Source organism: Helicoverpa zea, chromosome 26 (genome assembly GCF_022581195.2).
Source record: "Helicoverpa zea isolate HzStark_Cry1AcR chromosome 26, ilHelZeax1.1, whole genome shotgun sequence".
In the NCBI taxonomy this organism is placed as follows: Eukaryota; Metazoa; Arthropoda; class Insecta; order Lepidoptera; family Noctuidae; genus Helicoverpa; species Helicoverpa zea.
In genome coordinates, this window is record NC_061477.1 from 8,151,106 (window position 1) to 8,174,209 (window position 23,104).

The 23,104-nt window shown below is 34.3% G+C and overlaps 1 protein-coding gene and 1 long non-coding RNA gene across 5 annotated transcripts in view; one reads left to right on the forward strand and one right to left on the reverse strand.

Annotated features, from left to right (window-relative positions):
* LOC124643007 (ribosomal protein S6 kinase alpha-5-like) overlaps nt 1-23,104 on the reverse strand; it is a 101,728-nt gene that overhangs the window by 35,875 nt on the left and 42,749 nt on the right. For all 4 annotated transcript variants that reach the window (XM_047181842.1, XM_047181845.1, XM_047181844.1 and 1 more), the window contains exons 5-6: nt 9,278-9,393; nt 8,409-8,597 (exon numbers count right to left, since the gene is read on the reverse strand). In XM_047181842.1, coding sequence (XP_047037798.1) covers nt 8,409-8,597; nt 9,278-9,393 — 305 coding nt within the window. The remainder of the gene's footprint in view (nt 1-8,408; nt 8,598-9,277; nt 9,394-23,104) is intronic.
* On the forward strand, nt 21,593-22,759 carry LOC124643008. Its single transcript, XR_006985855.1, has 3 exons — nt 21,593-21,901; nt 22,124-22,216; nt 22,708-22,759. It is a non-coding gene; the product is annotated as an uncharacterized LOC124643008 (long non-coding RNA).

The window sequence follows — 23,104 nt, forward strand, 5'->3', positions numbered from 1 at the left end:
CAGTTTTCTTTACTCGTGTTCTAGTACATAACATTCCCATTAAACTTTCTATTACCTCAACCAAGTCAAGTTAACTGAAATTCATTTTCTATTTTATATAGAAACAATTCTAAATCCCTGTAGAATTGACTTGCTTCAAATTCTCGGTCAAGGTTCTCTAACTACGTTTCAATGCGCTAGAACTTGAAAATATTTGGGTTTCATTTTCTTGAGAAATAGTTTGTGAAATAAATAAGTTATTCTGTGTGGTAAACTGGAACAATTGGCTGTTTGTTTTAGGTTTGATAAGTAATTTTAGTTTTAAAGGTCGTGTGACAGAAAATATGGTAGTTGATCTTATTCCTAGAACGTAAGACCTTATTTATTGCCATCACTTCATCACTCTCTTGGTCCTTAACCCAATCTATTCTCTTGTCCTTCTTTACCACTCGAGACTTCTTCTTGTATTTCTACTTCCTTAAGATCTGCCATATCTTTCATGACCTATTTAAATCTCCTATTCTCTTTTATAAGAATGTTTTCCATAAAAACATCACCCCTAACACTACGCATTACATTACGAACTAACGACATTGAAGGCAAGGACATGAGATTTTCTCGACAGCACTCTTCCTCGTTGCGATGAATTCATTACCTTTTAACTACAACTGAAACGACCTTTGTTTTGTTGTTTGTTATTTTATTATAATGTAGGGGTAAATGATGTGTTGTTTTGTTGTTTATCATATAAGTGTTATCTGTCTTTAAGAAATTAGGAACTTAAAGTGAGATGCCCAACTCGCCCGTATCGAGTACATTGTCTACTGGTACATCATTGGATCGCAATGCGATAGATTTTAAGACACTATTTAATAGAAAATTCCTTAAATGAATAAACATGTTAGTACGTCAATTTAGAAGACATACAAAGGGCAACAATACCGCTGTTGTATCAACCATTATGGTGAAGTCAATACGTTATACAACAAGCCTATCGGCCGGGCACACATCCAAAACTAGACCTGGTGAATTTATGACAGGAATTCAATTTCACGTTGGCTCAATTCTTCTTCTTCAATTCTCAACGATTTTTAGTTGTTATAGCTCAGGTTGAATTATAGGTACCGTAGACTTTGATGTTCAGTCATCATCTTTATAGGTGACAAGTAAATCATCTTATTTTATGACATTTTTATGTTGTTTTAAATATTTCGTATTTTACAAACAAATGTATTACTAATTCATTGTTCGTCTCTTGAAGGTTTTCTTTAGCATCTTTTTGTCTACTGTTGAAAAATCGGCGATACTGTTAATTTTTTGTGTGCCAACATTATTTTCAGTAGTAAACAAAACGAAATTTTCTATTAATATAACTCTCCCGTGACTAGAGTAAACATATTACACAATTTATGTTCTGAGCTTAAAAGGTGTATTTAATTTAGCCGGACAACTAGAGGTAAGCAGAGTCAAAAAGAACGAAAATACATTAATTAAAAAGTCAGCCATTTGCATGACAATTCTCAAAGGCACATTAGGTCAATAAGTTTATCTTACAATTTGTTTGTACTTGCAATAAAAACGGTATTAAATTGGAACTACGTTTCGTTACGCATAGTAAAACATCCGATCTGAAAAGCAGTAAGTACTCACAAAACGACAAAGTCATTACGTTACAAAAGCAGAGAAAGTTGCTCATCTCCCTTCGACATTCAAATAGACCTTTCACGTTACGTGATCAAAATGGATCCATATGTGAAAAGTTTCGGAAAATGGACTGCTTTATTTTATACTCCCAGCTGATCCATTGGCAAACTGGTCAGTAGATTTTGAGTGAAGAAGTAAGTGTAAATTCAGATTACCTGGATGGCCAATTTCGTCTCTTAGTGAGTAGGCAAACGCATAATCACCTACCTAGCTCAAGGCAGATAAGCAATTCCGGGACCACATTTTTGAACCCGTCATTGCCTTCATTCCTTTCATTTGAGACAGTAGTGACATGTAAGTTATACATAAGAATTAATCATAGGAACAGCTCCTATTTGAATCATGTTCATAAAACAGGGGTATATAAAATACGCAAATATATTTAACCAAGTACATAAGCACTATGTGCACAGTGACAGTACCCGAATTAGCGCAACATCGCAACGACCATGTAGGTCACGGTCTTACAGCGGAACAGAGACGAAACATACCGAATTGTAACACGAAAGACAAGGATAGGTTGATCAGTCGTACAGGTTTTCTATCGTGTGCAATATAACCTGCAGTTTTTTAAGTTTAGAAATCTTACAGTATATTATATTTTTTGCATACTTCTGTGTTATGTACACACATTAATAAATCAACTAAGGAGCAAGAGAGGTCATATCTCCTTCATAGATAATTGCAAAGGCTGAGAACGAAGTCCTAGGCTCAATTCCCTGGTCAAACAGTCTTCCTTTAGTTTTACCATGACAAGCAGAATATAGCTTGTCACTCAGTTTACTCCCCTTAACTATTGAATGGGGCTTCTGTGGTTCTTTTGTACGTAGAAGCATCTTTGCAGAAGACCAAGGAAACGATGGATGGATTGTGTGAAAGTAGAAAGTAGATATGGTAAGAAAGAATGTTACTTGTGAGATGACGGCAGATAGAAGAGTATGGAAGGAGAAAACATGCTGTGCCGACCCCAAATAAAAATTTGGATAAGGGCAGGAGGAAGATGATGCATTTTTGCAGCACCTTTATTGAAGTCAGTCGTGTTCCAAAGAGATTACTGCCGACCTAGACGGCTAGACTCCACAAACTAGCACATAAGTATTACAACATTACAATACTGGCAAGTAAGTCGGCTTTGTAAGTGGGTTACCAGCGTTTGTAGTCGATAGGGCTCTGTAATAGGGTTGCCAAGTTCCTGACTTTTCAACGACTGAGTATTAATGAGGGTGTAGGAAGTATCTTCCTGGTTAGTAAGAAATCCTTTCATGTATGTTCATGCTTCGTGTCCTATTTAGATGAAATTGTGTAGGGAAATATATCATGACTACTCGTCTTTGCATGGGTGGTTAAAGTTCTCGAGATAACTGCAGAAAGCAGTTTGCAAGTTATGTATCAATGCTTTTTGATTCTTATTCTTGTTTGATACTAAAAAAGAATAAATCGATTATAAAATATGACTGGAAAATGTTTCATCTAAACGGCTACCAGATAAGTGAAGATTTGATTAATTACCGTTAGCTCATAGATTACAGAATTTTCCGATCAATCTGGGATCAGACAACCTTGCTTTCAACTCAGATTAACTCAAATTCTATAGACACGAGCTCTATCAAACTTAATCGATTCTTCTTTTCTTAATTAAGTTCTTACAGTAACTACTTTTTAATTAGAAAATAAATAATAGTTTAAAAAAACTAAAGACACGCTTTTTATAGAAAAACGAACGAAAAAATAGAAAATAAATTTTAATGAATTTAAATTAAGAAAGCAGTGTTAAAAATTTCAATGAATATAAAATAATAATAGTGTGAATACAAAAAAATATATTTAAAAAAAAGCGTGGGGTGCATGGTGTCAATAGTTATAAATATTTTATTTACAGATAATGAGTACAGTGATTTTCATTTCGATAATATCTTAAAAAGCACCCCACGCTTTTTTTAAATATTTTTTTTTGTATTCACACTATTATTAATTTATGGGAACAAATATAATGACCACCATAAAATGCTTTGATACCCTAAGTTTTGCAACCAGAAATATCTACTGAACACCAGAAAAATAAAGTCTAAAAATGTAATAGTACCAGCTATTTTAGTCACGACTTCACTTTAAATTGTATTCGACCACCAAATTTAGTAAATGATCACCAACTCTTGACGACCAAATTAATGTATTATTTTTGCCTAAATAAGTCACTGTGATTGCCATAAAATGTAGGCTTATTACCAAATAAAGTATTATGATGCCATATTAAGTTATGTGTCTGGCTTGCAATGCATGCGTGAGAGTCAGTATGACGAGTGACAGGGGAAAATGGAAGAAAATGACATATTGCGCCGACGCCAAGTAAAATTGGGAACAGGGCAGGAGAAAGAAGAAGAAGAATGTGTTTCTCAATACACTCTTATCGCACTGTTTAGAGGCATGCAATAGACAATTTTCCACGCTAGTGCAGGAAAAGGGTCCCCATAATGTTATTACATTTATTTTATCAGGCCGAACTTATTTTTTTGGAGTCAGTTTACTTAAACAGGATAGCAAGATGTAAAAACTTTTTTGATGATCATTTACTACTTTTGGTGATCATTTACTACTTTTGGGATAACAATGATTTTTTTGGACTCATTTTGCTTAAATAGGATAGCAGAATTTAAAAACTTCGGTTATAATCTTATTTTAAAATGGTGGTTTAATTTTGGTGATCATTTACTATTTTTGGCTTACGCATGATTTATTTTGGAGTAATTTCACTTAAATAGGATAGCAAAGTGTTAAAACTTTGGTGATAGTTTTACATTAAAATGCGAGTTTCATTTTGGTGATCATTTACTATTTTTGTCTGCTGTTTGTTACTATATCTGGTGATCAGTTAAACATAAGCCTTAATTTATATTCATTGAAATTTTTAACACTGTTTTCTTAATTTAAATTCATTAAAATTTATTTTCTATTTTTTCGTTCGTTTTTCTATAAAAAGCGTGTCTTTAGTTTTTTTAAACTATTATTTATTTTCTAATTTTTAGTTTGTTTTAAAACTATTATTTGTTTTGTAGAATTAAAATTCTCTTTAGTATACAAAAATTTGTCAATATTAGAGAAAACGGCTAAAGATAATTATTGGAAATAAAAATTAACACCGAGTCCTGCCTTATCGACTGAAGAGAAAAATTCTAGAAAATTCTAATTAATTTTCTTACCTTATCGACTATAGATGAAAATTATATAAATTAACAAAAATCATATTTTGCAAATTGAAAAGCCTAGAAGTCGGTGTCTAATGGATGTTACTAAGTTAATTTTGCCACCGACTTCTAGGCCGATGCACCTAAAATTAGTTTTTTTTTTTGCTTTTTAGTGTTTTGGGAAGTCGGTTTAATTTTTTTGTAAAAAGGTTATTTATTTAAAGCTTTTCAGTGATACGAATAGTTGTCACTATCCATACAAGTGGGAAGTTCTCATCAATACAAAGAATATAAGTCCAAACGAGGTATTTTACATATTCAGTTGTCGAGTTCCCTCGACTTTCTCTGGTCTCCATCATCAGGTCAGCTCCAAACCTTCACTGTTGCATAGGTCTTGTCAATACGAATAATTTAAGCCCAAACACGAGGTAGTTTACATATTCAGTTGTCGAGTTCCCTCGACTTTCTCTGGTCTCCATCATCAGGTAAGCTCCAAACCTTCACTGTTGCAAAGGTCTTGTCAATACAAATAATTTAAGCCCAAACACGAGGTAGTTTACGTATTCAGTTGTCGAGTTCCCTCGACCCTCTCTGGTCTCCATCATCAGGTCAGCTCCAAATCTTCACAGTTGAATAGTGCTTTTAGGCGTACACCTGAGTGTCAAGTTTTTACCCTATGTATGCCTACAACTTTCGATGGTTGCCCTCGATTTCTCAGGGTTTCCATCATCAGATCCTGACCTGATGACTATGGGACCAACTGGCAGCTATTCCGAGTCGAACAAAAAAAGAATCACGTAAATCGGTCTATAAACCTCGGAGTAATCGATGTGTATGTGTAACCTCCTCCTTTTTGGGAAGTCGGTTAAAAATGGAATAATTTTATCAAATTAGTGTATTGTCATCGGTCCTCAATAAATCTACAAAGTTTGAACGAAATCTGGCCGTTTAAAGTGGGTCAAAATCGCGCCCAAAGAAGTCGGTTACAAACCTACAAACATACAGGTGAAGCTAATAAAAAGCGTGTAAAAAGATACGACCATTGGAGACCAGATGCATTTTTTTAAGTTCTAGGACCAAATTGGCAAATATATTTATTATATGTATATGTATTTATTTATTTTTTTTATTTTGTCTATTTTTAGGTATTAATATTATACATAGTACACCAAAAACTACCTGCAATACAGTTATTTCTTTTTTATTCTCAATCCATCCAAAGGTTGTCTGTAAGAGATCGCTTTTAGCGATAAGACCGCCCATTGTGTCACCGACTTTTAAATCTGTAGATCAGTGTTTTGTTGTTGTTTTTGTTTTTTTTTTTTAATTTGGTGTACATAATAAAGAGTATATCTATCTATCTATATCTATCTATTCTCTTTAAGATAAACCAATTGCAATTATAGTAGTTAGCAGTCGCTTTTTCAAAAACAACCAAACAGCAGGAAGAATATATGTCCCCTTTTCGGCCTAAATCCTCAAAAAATGCATACAAACGGCGTCTAAACCGTGACAGAGGCGCATAATTGCGAGCAATCAAGCAATTCACACGTACACATCTGCACGAAAAACCCCTCTTAGGAACATAACATACAGACCAAAATCACCCCTATAGCTTCAAGATAAAGGTGGTTTTACCATGCCAAGATCAGACAGGTGATATGAAGAATGTTAGCGTTGTATACTTTCTACAGTCTATTTGGTTTCGTTGAATGAGAACAGCTGATTCGAATCTGTTGTTGACAGTGTTGGTGATTGGATGCGAAAATTGCAATTGTTTTGGAAGTGAGGTAATTAGTTTGGGGTTTTTTGTGGGGTAATTATAGTTCGGCCATTCAGAGAATGCGTTCCTGACACGTCGCGATTGAACTGACGACGTAACTTTGCAATGGCGTTGCAGTTACGATAAAAATATTTTTGCTGGTTGTTTACCGTTTTAACAATTGAGGAGCATTAAAACAACATTATTATATCAATAATCAATGAATGTAGTTACGTCGTCAGTTCAATCGCGACGTGTCAGGAACGCATTCTCTGAATGGCCGAACTATAAAACTGTTTAGTTATTTGGAAGAAGTCTTGCTAAACCAAGTTCATTTAAGTCTTCAATAGTATAAAAGGCTTTCCGGGACCTTCTCAAAGAGCTGAGAGATCTTATTTATTGCAATGAGGATAATCAAGTAAGCGATAACTAGACGGGATATAATATCCAAGTCACGTTCCAAGTGTTCCTCTTCAAAGTATCCTCATGCCTTTACAAAATTATGCTTCGATTATGAAAATCTTATAAAGAAATAAAATATATTTTAAAGCAAGTAATGATTCTATTACAGTCCCCTGGTCTAATCGGATGAGTCACGAATCCATATCTGCATCGGTTTGTCAATGCATTGCAGCAAGCTTGCACAATCCGTGCCCTTATTATTGCATCGCCTTTGTGTTGGTCTTCAGGTAAGTATAACGATGCCTTATTTGTGGATTCTCAGTTTTGTGGGATATGGATCTTGATATAAATTAACTAGGAATAGTATATTATTGTCAATATGGCAAGAATGTTACTTTCATTTGTAAGATAACGGCAGACATACAAGTATGGAAGGAAGAAGAAAACATGCTGCAGCCAAAGTATAATTAGGCAAAGGGCAGAACGATGATGATGATGAATAGTATTGTAAGCAATTAAATCCTACATAATAGTGATGTTGATGGTTTTGTAAACAATGTTTTGTCAGCAGCAGCATTTTTGCAAACTGACACCTACATCCTTAAGATAAGAATTGACTTACGCAGACCCTTTAGAACGATTCAAATTCGCATCAAATTATTTCGGACCATCACAATTGACGCAAATACGAGTACAAACATTAATATTTCAACACGACATACCTACTTTACACTGTTTTTGTCATAATAAAGTTCCAATTTACCTTTGGAAACCAAAGTATACGTGACACATTAGTATAAAGAACACCGTCAAATAGTTACGTAACTGATGTCCCAGTTATCCCCTCCAACTAAGCTAATTATGCCTGTGGAGCTACGATAGCTCAACTGGGTTACAAACTTAATTTTACTACGAATTGTCCTTGCTTGTTTGTTCTTTCGTGTGCAAGATGTTTATTAAAGTTATGTAGTTGCTAATTTAATTTTTATACAATTGATCCACCCAACACCTAAACAAATTGGATTATCTTTCTAATGCTAGAAGAAAATTGGCATAATATAAAGGATGTATTTATTTGCTACTCAGAATTTTTTAAAGCTAAAAATTCTGAGCTTTAATATAAATACCACGTGAAGTATTACGCTGAAATACTTGAGACACGAGACCTTAAAAGTAATTACGCAAATACACCAGCTCATTCCTAAAGGGTTTCAGTACAAAATCCATTTTCCACGAAAGTAATTTTCAATACCTACTTTTTCACAGCCTATGAACCGCTGCCGTTCTGACCTCTAGAACACCATCCCGGATAACAGTTTACCCCATACTCAGATTCAAAAGTTTCTCATAAAAAAAATCCCTTAAACAAGGGTACTTACAATATCATGACCCTGACTGCCGCTCCTGACGACCTCAGGCGCCATATACTCGATGGTGCCGCAGAACGAGTAAGCCCTGCTCTCGCCACCACAGAACTCCTTGGAGAGTCCGAAGTCTGTCAGCACGATGTGACCTTCAGCGTCAAGGAGTATGTTCTCGAGTTTGATGTCCCGGTAGATGATTCCGAGCTGATGGAGAAATTGATTGATTAAAATAAAGATATAGGGTTAATAGTCAAGAAGATGGTCAGTGTACTTTGAGAGAAGCAGCAGTTACAACACCATCTACAGCTAATAGCAAGAAATAATACAACTATAAATAAGCTTGTAAGAGAAAGAATGAACAATGATATTATAAAACGGAAAAATCTGAAGTTCAGACGTAATTAATACAGTAACTAGAAAACTAGAATTGACTTTAATAGAAAATCAAACAAAGTGTCGAACAAAACAGCTGAAGTAAATAAATAAACATAAATAAGGTCCATAAATAGAGGTCCAAGTGTTATTATTATGGTCAAACAAAGCATTTGACCTATGCAACCTGGTCTGTTATGATTCAGTTTAGACATTTAACCAGGTGTTTCGAATGTATATTTAATTTTCCTTGCAAAGGCAACAAAAAGTCGTTCGTAGTCTATGATTAATGTGACAAGTGTGTGTATTATTTTAAAACCAGTTATTACGGCAAAAAAAGTCGGTCTTAATAGTGGGAAAGTTTCTGATGGCAAACTAGATAATATGACTTCTGATAATAATTCTAAAACAGGTTAAGAAAAACATTGAATCGCCGAATCCCCAGGATCAACGATGTCTAAACGTACAAGAACATCAAAAACATAGTTCTGTTAAATAATTCATCAGCTCACCTTATGCAATTGCTCAAGAGCCAATATAATTTCAGCTATGTATATCCTGACTTCATTTTCGTTGAAATGCTCTCTCTGGTAAAGGTGGGTGAATAGCTCACCACCGGCCACGTAATCTGCAAGAGAAGAACACAACTATGAATACTGGATAGTCAAAAGCTAGCCGAATTTGAGGATTCTTGGTAAATACAAATTCGCCAGAATTTCCTTTCAATGTAATTCAAACCACCTACTAGCACAAAGTCACCTATCAGAATTGGTAACTTCACAAGGGTGTATTAAAACATTTACAATATTAAATGGTTCTAGTTGCAGGGTATTAACAGCATCAAACAAAACACAAATACCAATAATTTCAGCTAAAATTCAATAATTATGTCAGCAATATTTCGCGAACGCGTGGGTGATCATTTGCAACCGCACAAATAATCCGTATTAACTGAATTTATCTTAGGCTCTGAGACTGAGAATTCGTGACTAGTAGCAATTTAATCAGATATTCAAATAAATCTGAAAACGAAATCCTCAGTTATTGGAAATGGAATGAAGAAATTCTGCTTATCCTGTGTTTGTTCAACACGGTTGGGAAGCTTGATTTCGAAAATGTACGTGATACGTTAATATTTTATCTTGCCCAGGAATAGGTTACCTACATATTCAAATGTTCCACAAAATCTCTTTATGAGCACCTGCAATGAGTTAAGCTTGGTTTATTTGGATAGCTCAAAGCGTAATATTCTCTAGTTACGGAAATTCTCAGAAGCTAGGAAACATTTCAATGGTAGCGGAACCTCTGCTCTATTACAGTTTCACGTTTTAATTCCAGGTACAGGATTAAATAAGTCTGCGAATACTTCTACGACCACAATTACTATCTACTGAGCAAAATCAACATCAGATTATTTATTACAGCTTATTTTGAACATGGCTCTGCTGTAATGTATACCATATCGGTCTGCATCTTAACGCATCTTTCTGTCTACAACCTTTCACACATCAGTGACGACCATCCCATTAAGAAAATTTAGTAGACTATAAACACATAACAAGACTAATTAATCAAATCTAAATACTTGATCTTGAAACAGATTTGAAACAAAGGGGCGTGGTTCGCGATCCACTTTATCTAGGTTGAAATACCAAGTCTTTGACCTACATAGTCTGCCTACGATGATAAAAGTACTCGAGATGAATACAGAGGCACAATTTTAATATTAATATTACTGGGAATAATTGTTGGTTTGCCTCCCGTTTATTTTATCACCCTTACATTTCTGTTTCGCCGTAATTTCGTTTTACACTGCACTCTGGCAATAACTACTTAATTCATGTAATTTTATGTTCAATTCCGGGGGTTTTGGTTTAATCACAAAAAGGATCTGATATCCTAAGGAGGTTCCAGATAATTCTTAAGGGATTCTGCATAATCAGCTCAACCGTAACAGCATAATGTAGAGAAGCAGTAAGTTAACTTGAAACGACTGAATTGATATTGAATATGGGCGGTCTATTAAATTAGAATATAACATCGTTCATGTCATTCGCATTTGGCTAAACACTACCATATTTAGAACGAATATTGTCTAGTTATTTAAGGTACGGTAGTTTATTATCTGCGAACATTTGTAAATGTTTTATTGCCAAGAGAAAGTGTGTACGTGCTATTATGTTTTTTTATTGTGAGACTGTTTGAGATAAATGGGTTGATTAGGATCTGCGTTTAAACTTTCAATTCTTAAATTCTTGATCTGAAATACCACTACGTTCTCATCAAAAGATAAAGTTGGGAATACCGTGATTTTTGTCTTTTCAAAATCATTTTGTATGTAATTCATTTATCAAATTCAAAAGAATTTTATCAATACATCAATCAATATTGCAAAGATGTTTAAAACAATACCTTGACACATTAAGCATATCGCCTCGACCCTATTTTCTTTTAAACGTACTAATAGGTACTTCATGTTTAAAATTCACGTTTGAATTCATGACTCGGTTTCAAGACCTATCGCAAAAATTTTCTTATTCGACAACCAAGTGCTTGGCTATGGAATGGTGAAACTCGAATGAATGAATGAATGAATGAAGCCAAAAAAAAATATGAATCATAGTCTTAGACACAAGTAAAGTCATCTTGATAAACCAAGCATAGCGAGTATTAATAAATTCAGAGATGTAATAAAATAGTCTGACATGTAGGTCAAAGAGGCAGCTAGAGGATCTATGACAAAACGTTACGATACAAATGATATTGTCCTTCACTAAGTTCAAGAGCATACTGGAACTGGATATGTTTGTTAATGAATGAGATGAAATAAATAAAGCAACAGAGGCAACAGAAGATTTAGAAATGGAAACGATCGGAAATGATGAGTAAGTAAAATAGATAGCAATGATAGACCCTTTCTATTTAAACAACATCTGTCTACGTCATTACATTTCATTCACCTTGCCACGTAGTAAGTGACGCAGTACGGCTGTGACGTAATACTATCATCGGTGACGTCACAACTTTCGCGAAAACCTCGCTAAGAGTTCTGACATTTTAGAGGTTGGGGCCAAGACCTTTAGGTTATATAAAAATAAAATACAAAAATGTCAAAATTGGTGGGGAACATTTGAATTTCTCTCACATAATTCGTCAAGATTTTTACCTCCTGTTTTTGATTATTTTTCACAATACCTCTGATAACGCTCTCAATTGACCCTGTAAGTTAAATGTCTTTTCCTTGTATCCTTGGGTCCTTTTATTTTAAACATTCAAAAAAATAGGACGGCGAACAGTAATTCCCTATAACCACCAATGCCATATAATTTACATGGTAAGACGATTGAAACATTCACCCTCCGTCTCCAAGAACGACTAGCCGACATGTTTGAAATCAATTTCTCCAATGAATTCGATATCAACATTAACCTAATGAGTTTACTCACAATACACACAAATATGCTTATAATCATAACGATGTTTCTATGGTTTCGGTACAAGTAATCCATTACCATGTAAGGAGGTCGCTCTGTGAACATTTAGGCCAATAGGTTACCCCGATTTTGATACATTTTCTGAACGTTTTATTATGTTTTGGTCCTTTGTAGTTGTTCCTATTTAGTATTTTAGGGTTTTTGGGTAGCAAATCATTGTAATGGCTTCCATTTATTTATTAGTATTCAGACATTTTGTAAATACTAAATAAAAAATGTACCTAAGCATTGATCACAAGCTCATGTTTAATATGACAATGTAACAATGGCTTACTATAATTCAGGACTCATTGTAATAGATTCAGATTTTAAGTCCAGTCAAAAATATCATACAAAACTAGTAAAAAATAAAAGAGACATTATCAAAGATGAAAAACGAATCCATAAAGAAGAAATCACAACATCTGTGTGAACCACATAAGAAAGCTCATATCGATACAAGCGAACACAATCATCGGAGCAACCTGACCGTGTCGAGAATCAGCTCCATTACGATATTGTATTATGTCGAGCGTTTCCCAATCTTTACTGCAATCCTGGTACAAGTTATAGGAAATTCACAGAAAATGTACATAAATATAACCTTCAAGGATGAAGTTTTTGAAGTACTTAAGCGTAATGTTAAACCTACCGCAACAGTGCTAAAATTATATGCTGACCGTGAGATATCTGATAAAACTGATACAAGGAAGATAGGAATTGACGTAGGTATGATAAAAGCAATAACATAAAATTGACAAAAATTTGAAATGTAAAATGAATATTTTATGGACGATTCCGATTGTGAAGGTCAAAGAGCAGTTTGAGTGAAATATCTTTTATAATAAACATTGAGTCGCCATGTTTCAGCAAGCAAGGTTAGACCTTGCTCTTGATTTCACTTCACTACACTTTTACAAAAGATTCAAGTTTTATATCGGCAATCTTCATCACTTACGAGGAAAAAATCGCAATATTTTACTTAAAACCGTGGCGATTTTCACTAAGGTAAATTGCGTTATTACACAAAATGAAGCATCAAAAATGTTAATGAAAAGCAACTTATAGGTACTTGCTAATGTCCAGTTATAGCAAATAAAGTTTTGGTTGATTGACAAGTTTTTGACAACTAAACCAAGAGACAGATATAAGAATCCTATAGACTAGGGTTAACCAGCCGATCAGGATTAAATTATAGATTCCAAACAGTTCAATACAATCAAATCATAACAATAACCATTATGTTTAAGATAACAATCATACAGAAGCAACATCGCTAAAACCTATAGAATTAGAACACCATAGAACAGTAGTTTGTGCACGTGCAACACCTAACAATGGATTACAAACACTTCAGTAGGAGAAAAAGCGCAAACGTCCGCCCGTTCCGGGTCAAGGCGAGAAACGCTACTTATGAAACACTGCTTATTCAAAGTAAACTGTATTGATACAAATAACAAATTAGTCTAAGTAGCTCATTGGAATTAAACTGATTTAATTAACAAAAGATATGAAAATCACGATTTTTTTACTGATGCACTTTGTAGAGAACTTAAAGGGGTGAAAAATTATAGAGACATCTCACAATAAGCAAAGAGATGATAACTAAATACAAGTCATTATGAAGAAGTAAACCGTAATAAAGCAAACCGCATATTATTCCTAGCAATCAATCTAACAAAGGACGGAACAAAAGACTTGGTAAATCGTTTTATTTCAAACGCCGAGAAAAAAACACGTGACGAAGAAATTACACATAATTGATGTTCAATAACTGCAACCCTGAACTTTCGACCAGCAATACCTTTTATTATTGGCAAACAACAAACGACACCCAATTTAAAAGTTTGATTGAGTACAGAAATCATATCGATGTAACTGTAACAAGTTAATTTATACAGAGTTAACTTTCAACAATAACAGTTCGGTTCTGAATCAGGAAAGTTGCCAAAAATCAATTAAGACCGATGGTGGTACAGTAATTAACATAGCTGACCTTTATACAAGTGAAAGTGATGCAGTTAATTGACAAGTTAGCAACAAAACGACTGCATTCTATTGCGCAATTGAATGAGAAGGAAAAGTTATTGATGGCTAAATCGATCTGACAGTAAAACAATTCGATGAAGAAGTGCGAAGTTTACATTTCTTTGAACACTCAATTATTTTAATAGCTCCTGAACAAAGTTACCCATTCGCATTCTCGTTGAAGATCGATAGATTACAAGTACTTTGGCGAAGGTCTTGTATAAGAATAATGTATAGACACTATTGTATTGTAGCTTGAGAATTGGCAGACGGCGTGTTTCATAACATAGTAACATTATATTGACCGGTTTCTAATAGTCGACTTACAACATACACGAGGTGGCAAGCTCGTACTAAATCGATAATTGAGATCGGTAAGAAAGCATCAGCAGAAGATACGTGTTAAAACAATGAAGATGCAAGTAGATGTCAAGGTAAAAGATGCAATCGTTGTAACACAAAACTGCTGTACATGAAAAGATTTATCATTAATACATAATTGGAGTTTGAGCGGGCGTGAGCAGTTAGATACTACAGGGGCAGTGGGTCAAGGTTCTGCAAAAGTAGGTCTCACACCGTTTGGCAACCATGTTCTCAGGTAAATGGCGTACTTTTTTAAGTTTGAATGTGCAGAAATATTCTCTACGCGTAATTATAGTATTGTCCACGGTGATTGAGGTTTTGACACGACTCTGTAAGAACGGATTATAATGTGTCAGCCTTTGCATGTCGCCATTTCTATTTTGCAACCTCAACTCTGAACTTTATATGTGAAATATGAACATGTATGGCAGTCTCACTTTCTATTGTGGCTTGAATTGAACTTTAAGCAATATTGTCGAGTGTGATAGCTAGTACTTCAAGTAATTGTTGTGTGATATTTATATTTTCGATTCATGGGAACGTTATTTCCTAAGCGTATTTTTGAACGTGATTATCATTAAGCCTTAACTGAAAGACTAGTAATAATAATTTAACCAAATAAGATCGCTTGACGTTGTCCCAAGTTTTCTCAAAAGTTTACAGGTCCCCAAAATAAAGGAAAGAGGCTTAAGAATTATATCAAGTGAAAACTTTCTGAAGTGCCTTTGTAAATTGAATACATAAAATCTTCAAAAGATCTTAAGTATTGTATTAATTACAACCGTCTCACGTTGGAGAGAAAATATGGAAATGATTTAATTATTATTACAGCAATACTGTTTGGCGAGAATACATTAAGTTTTCAGTCAGGTATTGGCAGGTAAGGTCAGCAGTAGTGTGGCAATTGACTTTGAAACATTAGTTCCACGAAGTTTAAAATGACTGTGTCTATTACCTTCCAGTCTAGCAGACTAGTACTAGTATTGATCAGATCATTAGTGACATTGATAGCTGTTACATGATTAGCTTGTTTGTGGCTGTTTATTCACAAAGTTATTTCAGTTCTTTTCGAAATTGTTTTGCTAAACCAATTTCGTCCAAAACGCTTTATAATACAGAAGAATAATCAGATACCATAAGCAAGAGGTCTTTAGCCGGACACAGGCCAAGTGCAAATGAAATCTGTACTTATCAATTCTCATTATTTAGAGGTAGTTAAAAATTCAAGAAGCTTATTTGAATGTCCAAAAGCACTTGCAAAAAGGAGAGAGTGACAATGAAGGAGCATTAACGCAGATTTTAAAATTCAGTATCATTATGTAAATATTCTTTTGTTAATTTTTTGAGTAGTTTCAGCTTAGAAACACATTGTTGCTCTTTGACCTTGACGATGCTACTGTGAATTTTGTAAGAACATTTTCTAGCCAGGGTCGTGGTTAAAATATATCGTTAAATAATAGATAGAAGATTTTTATTTGAAGAATTTTGCAATGCGTATGTGTTATGTGCTATTTTTGAACTGTCTTGCAATCTATCATCGAAAACGTATTTTCGTTCTAGACTTTCAATGGCTGATAATGTCGACATTCAAGTGGTCATGACATGTATCAAAGTCAAGGTCAAATGAAGATTTCGTTGAAATTGAGATGAGGACGGACGAGGATAATACAAAACTGATTTTGTATTTCCAGAAACGAAATACAAAAATCAAAATACAAAACAAGACGATACTGGTGTTGCGTCTGATTCATTTAAGCGGTAATATGGAAGAGATGATTTCATTGATATTAATCGAAGTTTTCACTAGTTTGATGACAGATCATTTATAATGTCAATTGCGTTAGACAACAAAACGTTTAGGAAGTGTTTACAATTCTTCAAGTATCGGCTTCTGAGAAATCTAACATCAACATCCTCTGAGCCTTTTTCCCAACTATGTTGGGGTCGGCTTCCAGTCTAACCGAGAAATCTAACACTATACACATAATATGTATTCTTACTTATTAAATTATGTTACTTGTATCTTTTTCATCTACTGCCCTTATTTCCAGTAATTTCGTTATTTTCTCAGTGACTGCCTTTTCATTTGGGACGACTTTGTACCTAACTACTAACTGCGACTCATTCAGAGTGTTACACGTGTCGACTACAATTCTTAGTACATGATGGCTATTCAGATATTTATAGTTTTTAGTGCTCCGTATCTGTCTATTTATTTGTTTGTTAAGATCTAATATAATTAGTATGGTTATTCTTAGATATTAGTTGAATCAGCTTCTATAATTTAATTTAAATGATATCTCACACTTCTGAGGTCCTTTGATTTGACCCTAGAAATTATTATGTGGGTCTACTAGAAAACTAAATATAGGTCAAAGGTAAGTCCTGCATTAAAGTTTTATGAAAAGGTCAAGAATTACCAACCCCCTCATGTATGTATGTATGACCTTTAAATACTAGATATTACAGTAAGAATAGTAGTCAAGTGGGCGTGAAAGTTCAACTAAAAGGAATTACTTGAAATCTCTACAAAATCCGATTAACCCCGCCGTTGTGAATTGGCAAACATTTTTATTATAGCTTCTGCAATTTCACCTACGCTCCCAAGGAACTACTTCCTGCACATGGATAAAACGTAGTAGGTATATTATATTACTGGAAAGTTGCATCAAAATCCATCCAGAAGTTCTTGCGTAAAAGAGGAATAAACATCCATACATACCAACTTTCGCATTGATAAGTAGGATATGTTTTCTACAAAATCTGATTGGCTATACAGTAGTGAATGTGCAAATATTTTTACATACAGTTATAATAAAGAATAGCAACTGTTATCTGCTAATTGAATCTGATGTATGTCATTTTGTAAAGTTGCTCTATCATTGTAAAAAGTATTACAATATTTATGGAATTACTTGCTTCAACAGTTTATATCCATTACCAACTTTTAAATGTAGTGAAAGTGGTTATGTCAAAGGTCGTCTGCTAGTAATAATGACCCAAAATTTTATAGTATTCGTCAGTTTTATGGCAGTTGTCTAACATCGTAATTAGCAGTTGTATGAAGCATTAAAGAGTTTTTAAAATGCTAATAACAAACTTTCCTTTACAAAGTCAACTTAACTAAAAAAAATTACATATTTAAATACGTTAAAAAAACCAATACCTCTCACAATCGCTAAAATTTCATTCGATTAATAGCCAAATAAATCGATACATAACCTCTCGATTTCGCGAGCCGCTATCAAACCAAATCATCAAAGAATAAAAGACCCAATTACTATTGCTATAAGGTTTAAAATAAACAAATGATGTCCGTTGCGTAAGTAACGCCGGTATCCCCTTGACACGGTTAAGTCCGAGTTAGATTCGTACAGAGAATCGACTCAATTAGTCATAGTATTGATGTATGATACTTCGGGCAATAAATCCTTCGTTAACATCAATATAGTTGGAGAAAGTAATTTTATCTCACAGTTACTCTCTTTAACCCTCAAAGGGGTCATGGTATAAATAGCCAAAAATCGTTTAAGGGGTTGTATAATCAGTTATAACTGGATCACTGTCAAACGAAAATTGTAATTACAATTTCTAAATCAGTGATTCAAAGATCTTGTTCACCTGAATCTCTATAGATATAAAACTTTGTATTTCATTTCAACAATACAGAGAAGAGTATTGCTTTATTCAGTACTTTCTACTTGAGAAACATATTCCATTTTGTATTCCCGTTGAGATCCTCTTCACTCTAAGTTAGTTGCCTGAGCACAAAGTTCAACTGTCATTTGATTTGTGCTGTTCTGATAATAATGTAAGGTGTACTAAAATTGTATATTTGAAGACTGATAACATAATAAAGATGCAAGCATGTGGGAACAATTACAGGATCGAAAGGTATGGAGACAAAATGGGGAGGCCTTTGACCAGCAGTGGGACTGATGAAGAAATTATTTGATAATTAATAACACTAGGATTCTAATATCCCTAAAGCAGACGAAGTCGCAGGCAAAAGCTAGCAACACAAACCAACCAACAAAGAATAAATCTCTACTCAGGTAGCATTTTAACTTGAGCGCAAAACTTCCGCGAGGATTGTAAAGCGGGCCTATCTGATAGTGACAGCGAGTATAAACTTCCTTACCACCTGTGTTTACACTCCTCAGGTCTCATTGAACATGTCACAAATATCACATCAACTTGAAGAAAACTTTATGGAAATGTAGCAAGCAAAGGACGACTCTAGAAACGAGGGCAATACAAACCAATCAAATAAACATAAAGGACTGAAAAAACTTAAAGAAGCTGCATTAAAGGCAGACACAGATAAACCAGTTGTTTAGCAGACGAATTAATCTCGTCTAATAGAATTTCAAATTGTACGTCTTTTAAGTAACGGCATTCGATCGTAGCCATGATACATTTACAATTAAAAATACATGCGTTGCATCTTGCATTTGATGTAAGAGTATTGAAAAGTGAGCTTAAGGGAACATTCCAGTATTAGTTAAATATACTAACTAGCTTACTCCCACATCCTTTGGAAGCCACTTTGTTCACGCAGATAAATATCTCTTATGCTCCTGCTTCATCTGCGTCTTAACGCGTAAAATTTTGGCGTTACACAGAAGTGGCCAACGTTTTAATGGCATTTTATACAAATGGCATTATTAATAACATTAAACGTTAAGCGATAACTCGGGTGTCGGTTTAAGTGTAGCCAACGCGCATTTTTAATGCCCTAAGTAACGTGTAGTTTGGCCATTGACATTAACGTTAACGCTAACGCAGATGGAGCAGTAGCCTTAGAGAGGATCATTAAAAATATTGCCACTTGAAGACACCAATTCTATTGATGAAGAAATTATCTAGCACTCTATTTATAACTTAGCTATGCAAACATGTAAACTTGAACAATATCGTATCGATAGGAACACGGAAGTTGTACACAATGTACATACTCATACATACTACAATGACTGCTATATGAATCATTAACCATACCATCAAAGCTAATTGCTCTATGATTTTTCATTAACCAAGCATTAAATATGTAATTATTAGCCCGGTTCCAAGTATTAGATCCTGTGGGAACCTGGAAGAATGTCCATTCATCACCATCTATATTCCTACCTTCCTTGACAACAGTATGTCTTATTTCATTGCTTTTATTAAAGTGGTTGACCTTTACTAGTGTGTGTAAATGCATATTATCTCTGACTGGACCAATCGGCCACTGCATTCGTTACACATCAATGTGCATGTACTTACACACTCAAGCACACCTAAACCGCTTTTGCAAAATCTACAGAAGTTCAAAAATGACATAACCTCCTAATGAACTCTGTAACGGCAATCGAGGTTGGCATGTCACCGGGGTCCGTCGACCCTACCTTCAGTCGTACCCCAGGCTAGTGTTACACAACAGGAGCCGGTTAAAGACCTCGGGGTCCGCGACACGGCTGGGGCGAAAGGACTTCATGCCCGGGTGACATTGGGCTATTGATTCAGACGGAGACGGCTGCGTTTGTTCCTTTAGCTAGAATTGTCGGTGGCAACAGCTAGACGCGTACTACACTTAAAGGCGAATATGAACTCTAAAATAAATATTTTTGACATTAACGTACCGATATTAGAAATAAACAAAACATTTTAACTCAATTAAAACGTTAAACCAGTGAAAACCTAACTGAACGTAGATTTAGAGTGTTTGAAAAATTCTTTTACTTTTGAAAAGCTACACTACGGCTGATATATGCTATATCTTATCCAGGTACCCAAAGAAGTTGTTCCCCTGGGACACACGTTAAATAGCAAGTTAATAAACAAATCTGAATAAATACAAAGATGAGTAACCAAACACTAAAGTTTCAAATATTTTGCAGTCGGTGTTTTAATTATCACGATATAAGTGAGAGGATACTTTGCAGTAACATAAGAGAAGTGATAACTTTATAACTTGTACAAACTTGTCGTAAGCGGCGAATTAGGACCACACACTGTACCACATTATTAACTTCACAATAAAAACAAACCTTAGAAATATTGAGTTCGTTAATAAAAACAAACATTGGTTTAGCATCATTACAGTTTTCGCTACTTTTAATACAAACATTGATTTCAACAAAACTAATTTTCAAAGTTTGATTGACCCATAATCCATAATTCTGGTCTTCAACAATATTTGTTTATCAAATCATATCAAGGGCGAATCTAAAAAGCTTTCAATACGTTCATTGCTCTTTATCATTAAATAAATTTTCCAACTTTTGTAGAAATAATTCGATAAGGACTTTATTATAATGGATTCATATGGATATGATAGAAATATAAATGCACTAGTAGCTTCCAAACGCGGTTTCACCCGAGCCCCAAAAGAAAAACTTCCCGCAAATTGATAAAAAGTGGCTATATTATTTTACAAAAAACATTCTAGTAGTGTTAGCGTGAAAGAGTAACAAACAGACATCCTAAAAACTTTCGCATTTATAATATTAGACGGTTTAAAAAGATGTTCAGTTTCATTGCATTTACATACACGTGGAGGTAAAGTAATGCATTTAAATAATGCATAATCACAGTAACCGGTAATTACAATGATTAGTTCGTTGCTAGCTGAACGTTTTATAACTATAATAAATCCTTTGCATTCGACAAGATTAAAATGCCTAGTATAATCTGATTAATTGGATGCAAAGACTGACATGCAGAAGCAGACAGTTAGACTGAATTAGCATTTTTGGAGATACGTTGTTATTCCCCGGGATAACGCCTTCCTGCGGGCCTAGCATGACCGCCATAGAAACAGCTTTTGTCTACCGGAGAATCGACAAAATGACAGATTGAAGAAAGATTTCTATCGATCCGAGCATGGCGATGTTTGACATCGAGAAGAGAAATGTTTCTTTTCTTCATCGACATGTGTCTATCGCGTCGAGCATGACGACTATATTTTATCTACTTTTGACATTTGGGAGTAGATATAACTTTCTATATGAAATGTCAAATACTCTACATCTCATCGGACCTAGACAAGAGTAGACAAGAATATTATTATAATTTTAAGTTCTCAAATAGCATTTACAAAGTATTTCGGGGTCCTACCGTCGTCATGTGGTCAGTATTTATGCTGAGAAGAATCAGTGTAAAGCTCAAAGAACGAGCTATACGAGTGTTAAGCCTCTCGACATCGAAAACGTAAATGTGCAGAGATGGTGCAGTATTTGTGCCAGGAATCTGTCTCCTATATCTCAGGGTCTGCCTGTTCTTGTCAATGTAAGTACCTACAGTCTATTTTATTTTGTTGTGCTTTCCAATTGTTATCAACCAAAAATATGAGTTTTCGTCCTTATAGATAAGGTTTAAATATAGAAAAATCTATTCACTTCATTTATTATTGTTTCTAAGATTATTTTGTCTATTATGTAGGTATTGCCCTTCATTGCAAGAAATTGATTAAACAGAAGAAAAATATTTAACAAAGTCTAATTGTTGCAGGTTCTTTGCTCGGGTCCTGCTTAGGTCATTAACAACATTACTAACCACTGTTAGCAAATTTTTTAAACAATTTGTTTTTGCAATGAATACAAGGTTAGTATACCTAATATTAGATATGACCTCTATTTCAGATTGTAGATACTGAGTGCAAAATACTGAACATAAATGCCAATTATCGTGACAGAGTTCATAAACAATCAATTTTCAATAGTTCTCTCATTAAGAACGAACTGCGCAGGCTATATGACTCTAGAATTGGACAGTTTTATCTGCTAAGAAAAAAATTACATTTTAAATAAACAACCATTATGATTTTAATATTCACATTCTTTATTAAATAATATAATTTCAATAATTTATAATTTGTAAACTGAAGGCCCAGCTGTCATTTAGCATCCTTTTTTTGTAATCTGAAACAAGAACACAAAATTAAATTATCATTCATTTTCAGGGGATTCTAGTTATGCATTAGGGTCTTGGCTCATGACACCAATAATAATGCTGATAATGTATCAGTATCAGTATGTTATTCTTTTATAATACTGTAAAAACTCTTTACCAAACACAGTTATTTCTTTTTGCAGGGTGCCTATGCTACAAGCTACAACTCTTCCCGAGGAAAGGCAGAGAGAGAGAGACACACTAATGACCTTAGTGGTAGCTTACTACAAGCTGCAACTCACAGAAGAGCAACTATTATGAATATCTTTGTATATCAACAGTTCTTCAAACCATACAGACAGAATTGAGTTGCTGGGGAGTTTGTTCCACCGCTTCTGCTGCTGATTTTCAGCCTATTTTGAATAAATGACTTTATCTGTAGCCTTAATTTTATGTAAATAAACCTTTACCTCTTGTGTAAATGATTGTCTCATTTTATTTTTTATCTTAAGAGTTGTTGCTTATATTATATCACACAAGCAACAAATAGGTACTATAATTATTATTGCCATAATTATATTTTGAAAAATAAGTCGTGGT